At 53.5% G+C, this 7,062-nt stretch overlaps 1 protein-coding gene across 1 annotated transcript; it reads left to right on the top strand.

Annotated features, from left to right (window-relative positions):
* The first annotated feature begins 254 nt into the window (after positions 1-254).
* Positions 255-5,150, top strand: LOC104530525 (cyclic AMP-responsive element-binding protein 3-like protein 3). The gene is made up of 9 exons (XM_010175127.1): positions 255-392; positions 475-748; positions 945-1,051; positions 1,493-1,585; positions 2,162-2,268; positions 3,860-3,928; positions 4,087-4,171; positions 4,307-4,388; positions 4,810-5,150. Exons 1-9 carry the CDS (start codon positions 255-257, stop codon positions 5,148-5,150), a joined length of 1,296 nt encoding a protein of 431 aa, XP_010173429.1.
* The last annotated feature ends 1,912 nt before the right edge of the window (positions 5,151-7,062 follow it).

The following is a 7,062-nucleotide window of genomic DNA, read 5'->3' as shown; positions in this document are numbered from 1 at the left end:
CTTCCACTTTCCTTTTGTGTTCTGGGTGGAGCATGGCTCCTGTGGCTGGGTCCCAGTAGTCTGGTGGGGAAACTGGTGTGGTGGGGCCACTAGTGCTGGTACAATAGCCTTGTTGGAGAAGTGCTCGTGGGCTGGTTGTTGCTGCAGCTGTTGCTATTGTACGTGGAGACTTTGTCCATTGGAGCTGAGGGACATCTGTAAGGAGTGCTGGTGTCTGCTCCAGTGCCCATGCTCACTTTAGGTATCCTGCTCAGATGTCGTGCCCAGAGGAACTGTCTGCTGTGGTAGATGAGGACCTGCTTGACTTCCTCCTGAGGGATGATGCTCCCTGCCCTGAAATTCCAGGGGAGGAGAATGGTCTGCTGGGAGACTGCAGCCTAGCAGAGCCTGAGGTGAGTTCTTTGGGACTGATCACTGCTGGGTTGTGGTTCGGAAGGTTTGGCTCCCTGCTGAGGAAAAGCTCTTTCTCCACAGATCCTAGGCAAGGAGATGGATGACTTCATCAGCTCCCTAGTGAGCGCCTTTGAAGACCAACCAGACACACTGCAAGGTTATTCGCCTGCTGACAGTGACAGTGGCATTTTTGAGGATCAGCATCTGTCCCATAGCCCTGGCAGTGACTTTGCCAGCAGCCTTTGGAGCTCAGGCATTGTGCAGGTTGATCACAACTATTCCCTCCATCAAGACTGGCCTGTGCGGGAAAGTGTGAAATCTGAAGTGTCAGAAGGAGATGTTTCCATTGACCTTGGTAAGTGATGTGTGCAGGCTCTTTCTGTCCTGGCTACAGGGAGAAAAGTGGTCCTGTGTTGGGGTTTTTTGGGTGGATGCCAAGGAGCGAGGGAGAGACAAATTTAGTGGCTTTCCACTACTGTAATTGGGGTTTCAGGTTATTCAAAACTGCCTCACTGAGGCCCAGCACTTGTGACTCCTCTTTTCTTCCCCAGGGACATGGATGGGTTTGGAAGGCCCAAGCAAGGAACAGAGCTCCAGTTTCTCCACTGCTGTTGCTGTGGATGCTGGTCCCCAGCTGGTGCCTGGAGTCATCATGCAGGTACTGACTGCCATGCGTGTGGGCCCCAGCCTTTGCTTCTGCTCACATCTCCCCTTCTCTCCTGGCTTTGCTCTGTGAGAGATATCACTGAGAGTAGATTTAGGTGAGATATTAGGAAGAAATTATTCACTGTGAGACACGGGAACAGGTTGCCCAGGGAAGCTGTGGCTGCTCCTCCCTGGAAGTGTTCAAGGCCAGGTTGGATGAGGCTTTGAGCAACCTGGTCTAGTGGAAGGTGTCCCTGCTGCTGGCAGGGGGGTTGGAACTGGATGATCTTTAAGGTCCCTTTCAACCCTAACCATTCTATGATCTCTGAGGAAAGCATGATGCTGCTTTGGGGGAGCTGATCCTCGTTCTGTGTGCTTTCTGCATGCCCTCTCTGTCCTGAGTGGACTCCCTTTACTTTGCATTCTGAGCAAGTGTATTTTTGCTGTTTTCTAGTCCAAATTCCCAGAGCTGGTCCTGACAGAGGAGGAGAGGAAGCTCCTGGAGAAAGAAGGTGTTACGTTACCAACCTGTTTGCCACTGACCAAAGTGAGTCCCCGTGACACCCTGTCACTCCCAAATGAACTTGGACCACTTGAATGCTTCAGCCAGAATAGGGGTTCAAAAATACCAGGTGGTGCCTTGATGAGAGTGTAGGTGCCCAGGTGCTGTGTTCAGGGCATGGTGTGGCAGGGCTTGGGGTCCTTTTCCTCCTTTTGGGACTTGGGGGGTGTCCACCTGCATAGCAGCCTCTGCTTTGCTAATCAGGTGGATGTGAAAAGTGGTGAGACCTGGCTGCTGTCAGGCTCCCGGCTTGTGGCTGCTTACAGGAGGCAGTTCCACCACAAGTGCTTCCAACCTATTTTTCCCGCTTGGTTAGTGGCATGTGCACTGTGTGCTTGTCATCTCCCTTAGGTACCTCTCCCTTTTGCTACACCGAGGAAGCTGCTGGCTGCATCAGCAGGCCAGAGTTGGCCTTGCAGCTCCTGCAGCTCATTCAGCGGTGTGGGAGGGACAGAGGACAAAAGCATGTGGGCTGAGCGCTGGGATGTGTGTGTGCAGGATTTGTGAAGGCTGGATTGCCAATGCCCTGGGGTCACTGCTCATGAGAAATGACCCTTGCAGGCTGAAGAGCGGGTACTGAAGAAAGTGCGTCGGAAGATCCGGAACAAGCATTCAGCCCAGGATAGTCGTCAGAGGAGGAAGATCTATGTGGATGACCTGGAAAACAGGTAGAGACACACAGAAGTGTCACCCGACACCGAGGGTTCAAACAGGTTCTTTCAGGGGTCCTTGGCAGAATGATGATGGCACTGAATTGTATTTTCAATTAAAGCTTAATGTTCTTAACATACCGTGATTAGCATAGCACAGAATTTATGATTAGAATGGCACAGGATTTCTACAGAAATCAATGTTCTACAACCTGTAAGCAGCATAACACAGAATTTGTAATACAATTATCTAATAATTTCTAATTGCCTAGGTCCTAACACAAATTAAGGTTCCTAATCACCTACATCCTAATACAATTCAACTTTTGATTTCTAATCATCTGGATCCTCTGCAGTTTGGGTTGGATCATAGAATCACAGAATGGTTTGGGTGGGAAGGGACCTTAAAGCTCATCCAGTTCCAACCCCCCTGCCATCAGCAGGGACACCTTCCACTAGACCAGGTTGCTCAAAGCCTCATCCAGCCTGGCCTTGAACACTTCCAGGGAGGAGCAGCCACAGCTTCTCTGGGCAACCTGTTCCAGTGTCTGACCACCCTCAATCTTAGTACCTTGTTTGCTGTATCAATGTAACGATCATAGTCTAGACTCAAAAATTATATAAAGGAACACGAGTCACTCCCTCAGTCATGGGAGGAAGCAGATGATGGTGGAGGTGTCCCTGTCTGGGGAGGGTACTGGATGTCACTGTCCAGCAACAGCTCTGGTCCAGGTTCCCCCTTAGGACTTGTAACTGCTTGATTTTATGGACAGTGCTCTGTGTGCTGTTACGCTTCCCTGCTCTGTGACAGGACTCTGTCCCCACCACTGAGCTGGCTGGGTGCCTGGGACCCTCAAGGCTGGTAAGGCAGTAACCAGCCTTGCACCCAGGAACCTTGAGGCTGGTAGGGAGGGGAAGAAGAAATCTGTTTGGTTTGTCTCCTTGGTGCACAAGACCTTCAGGGCCTGATAACGAGGGGATGGGAATGAATTCATCACCTGCTGCGTCACAGAGAATGGCTGCTCCCCTCACAAAATGGTGTTAGTTGTCCTAAACACATTGCCAGGGGGTCGGGAGCACAGGGTACTGGTCACAAGGAGCTGTGCTGTGCTGGTGATGGGGTCTTTCCACCTTGGGCAGAAAGTGAGGCTGGCTCTGTGGGCCAGCAGCTCTCCTCAGGGGGCTCAGAAGCTTGGGCCATAGCCTGCCCTGCTCTCTAAGCTTGGAGATGGCCCAGAACTTGCTCTGTTCAAGCCAGGTGCCAGCCTGCCAGGTCCAGCGTGTTCTCCAGGTCAGCCTATTTTGCAATACAGCCTGACATTGTAGATCTGCAGGGCTGGTGTGCTGCTAGGAGCCAGCATCTCTTAGGGATTAGTCTGGTGCTTCTCTGTGGGACTGGGCAGGGCTTACCTCTCCCCAAACCTGGTGTGAGATGTTGTTCTCTGGGCTTTGCTCCAGGTGGTGACAGGTAGACCCCAGGAGCAATTTTATCTGCCCCAGCCACCCAGAGGTGGTGGGTCATTACCTGAGGAGAGACTCTGGTGAAGTCCCTGCTGTTGACTAACAAAACCTCTCTGTTTTTCCCGTGCTGTTCATCTTCCCTGGGAAGAGTGGCATTCTGTACAGCTCAGAACCATGAGCTGGAGAAGAAGGTGCAGCTGCTGCAGAAGCAGAACATGTGAGTTCTTGTTATTGGATGTGTCAGGAGATGTGGTGGGGAAGGCTGTTCCTCTTCTCGGGATTGTGGTCTGTCCTTATCTACAAAGCAGGGAGGAGGGGAGCATGGAGCTCTTGGTTCAGCCACTGTGTTAACCTGTGTTGCCTGCTCTCCTGCAGGTCACTGCTCGAGCAGCTGCAGAAACTGCAGGCCATGGTGAGACAGTCCACCACCAAAACTACCACAGCAAAAACCTACACCATGGTGAGTGGCTTCAGCCCCAGTGTCTGTGAAGATGTCTGTGCTGTCGTTGTAAGTCTGGGAGAGAGGCATTTATTGTGGCTGATGATGCCTATCCACGTCCTTTGCTGAGGTCTGTGCTGATCTTTCTGTTTCCAGGTTGTGGTTCTGTCCTTCTGCCTCATTGTGTCCCCCAGCATCTGCTTGTTTGGTAGCAGAGAGCCACAGCCGGAGCTCAGAGGTGAGTGCCTGGGGGCTGAGGCATGGCTCCAGGTGAAGCACTGCCCCCCAGGGCAGAGCAGCTTCCTCAGGGACAGCCTGAGCTCTGGGGTGCCTCCAGCCCAGCAGCCCCTTGCTGGGGCCAACCACTGGGTTTGGCTTTGCTGCCTTGCCCCAGCTCTGGACGCTTCCTCAGCCCTTTTACAGAGGCTGGCCTGGAGGCTGGGCCCTTGGCCAGGGGTGATACAAGAACTGGAGAGGTCCAGTCCTTCTTGAAGCACAAGCTGTGTTTGTGCCTGGCAGCTGTGCTGTGGCCTGTCCCCACCTCCCCTGGGAGGAGGTTGCCCTAGCTGAACAGTTTGTTCTCCTCTCGTGGCCTCTGTTGTGGCCTGTGCTCAAGGAGGGTGCTGAGAATGACAGGGCTGGATCTACCTCTCTTGCAGTGCTGTCACGGCAGATTCGCGAATTCCCAAACCAGGTAGCATCTGATGTGCTGGAGAACGCAGTGCTGGAGGGGTTTAGCCCAAAGCCTGAGGACCCCTCACCGTCGAGCGGCCTCAGTCAGTCGTGGGAACAGGGGCAGAGTCCATCCAACCCCGGTCCCAGATCTTCTTTCAACAGCAACTCATCCTTTGACCCTCTGGTGGCAGTGGGCTCCGAGCTGGGCCCTTCGAGCGACCCTTTGCAGGCAGAGGTGACAGCAGCATGGGAAGCCAAGAGGCAAGAGTGGGTGGAACACACTACCACAGTTGTCATCCAGCAGCACCATGCTGATGAGATGTGACCACAGCCGCCTCCAGCTTTTCCGGGTGATGCCGGGCACCCTGTCCCTTGGGCAGGGACTGCGTTAACAGATAATCTATCAAAGCAGATTTTTTTGAATACTCTCCCCATTGCTGGCAGCTCAGAGGGTTTGCCAGGGAGAGAAATCACTTTAGGGTTGACCTGTTCTGATACTCCATATATCTATAGCAGTACTCTATCGGAGATGGGGTGGGAAACTCTGGGAACTTTGCTATGGCTGCTGACATGACATGCAGCACGGCGTACCTCCCATGTCTCTAGGGGATAAGCTTTGGCATGGAGGGTGAAGGCTGTTAGGCTTGAGGTGCCCACACTTGGTCTGGCTGCATGCAGTTGGTGATGGAGGCCACTGACCTGCTTCTTCCCTGCCCAGGCAGAGGTGAACAGGCTGCGTCCTGCACTTCTTACTGTGTCTGGGAGCTGCAAGCATCTGTCTCTTATCCCTTCCCCTCAATCCTGCTGTGTTGCCTGATTTCTAGGTGTGAGTTAAATAGCAAGCTGACCTTCAGTGCTCTCACAGAGAGTGGTCCTGCTATTGGGACAGACCCTGCATGTCGCCTGTTCCTGCTAGCTTTTGAGCCACAGGCACAGCTCCTGGCTTGGCTAGAGAAGGTAATGTGGAGTCCTTCCCGAGCCGTGTGTGCTGTTTCCCTTGGGTAGGGGCTGAGCCTTTCGTCTCCCACAGCCCTGGGAGCTGGGCTTCTGGGCCTCAGGGATAAGGCACGCCTCAAACCAGACTGCTGAGCGGCCACAAAGCAGAGAGCAGCAGAGCTGCTTGCTCTTCTGAAGGCTTTCCTGATGCTTTCAGAGTTGTGTCCGTGTGTGGCAGAGATTTGCTGCGCCGGCCAATGATGCAGTCAGCTGGCTCTGGTTGCTCCCCAGGGCTGAGCAGAAATACTTTGAGATTGTGAGCAGTGTCTTTCCTGGAATACAGCTTAGTAGTACCTGTTGAGCATCTCTCCTACTTCGGGACACTTCATAGAATCACGTAGAATAGTTTGGGTTGGATGGGACCTTTAAAACTCATCTAGTCCAACCCCCTTGCAATGAGCAGGGATGTCTTCAACTAGATCAGGATAATAATTAATAATTTCCTTATTAATAATGTTTAAATAAATACTAATGGTGTGTGACTATGTCCTCTGTGGTCATTTTGATGAGGGTCTGGGGGTGTTGTGGGAGAAACCCAAGGGAGACTGGGGGGTGATCACCTTTGCAGCCTAACAGAGGCCAAAGGGTGCTGCTTTCCTTTCCAAGGGCTGCAGCTGTGCAGAGGGGCTTCCGGAGGCACAGTGTGAGTTTGCTGGGCAGTGGCTCTGCTCTCACCCTCTCCAAGGGTGTGAAAAGACTCTTGAACCACTTCTGGAGACAAGTGGATGTTGTGAGTGAGCACCCGGCGCCCATGTGTGACCTGCGTGTACCCAAGGCACTGCAGAAACGAGCAGCTTCGCCCCCCCCGCCCCCGCCCCGTAGGAAGTGAGAGGAGCTGGTGTCTGGCCCCACCGCTGCTGCTTTCGTAACGGGGAGCTGCACAATCGCAGGAAGCTGAGCAGAGCCCGGGTGGTGCAACAGCCCTGTCCCCTCAGCTGGGGGCTGCTGGGAGGGCCCTGCCTGCCTGGGGGTTGCTAAATCAGGGTTGGGCCCTGGGTTTGGTTGGAGTCACTGAGTCCACCACGCTGTTAGCAGACCCTGAGGTCAGGCTGTGGAGCCCAGCAAGGCAATGGGTGCAGGCAACACCATGCTTGCAACCCACCTGGGAGGCAAAGGTTGCTTGTGTGGGTGAACGAGGTATAAAACTGAATGTTGTGTCTACACAAGGAGCAGAGACACTTCGTGTCCCACCCATGGTGTCCACATGCTCCTCATAGGTCTTAGCTCTGCCCTGACCAGGG

The sequence above is a fragment of the Antrostomus carolinensis genome, unplaced genomic scaffold (genome assembly GCF_000700745.2).
Source record: "Antrostomus carolinensis isolate BGI_N321 unplaced genomic scaffold, ASM70074v2 scaffold35619, whole genome shotgun sequence".
NCBI classification, from domain to species: Eukaryota; Metazoa; Chordata; class Aves; order Caprimulgiformes; family Caprimulgidae; genus Antrostomus; species Antrostomus carolinensis.
This window is presented reverse-complemented; position numbering and strand designations above follow the sequence as displayed.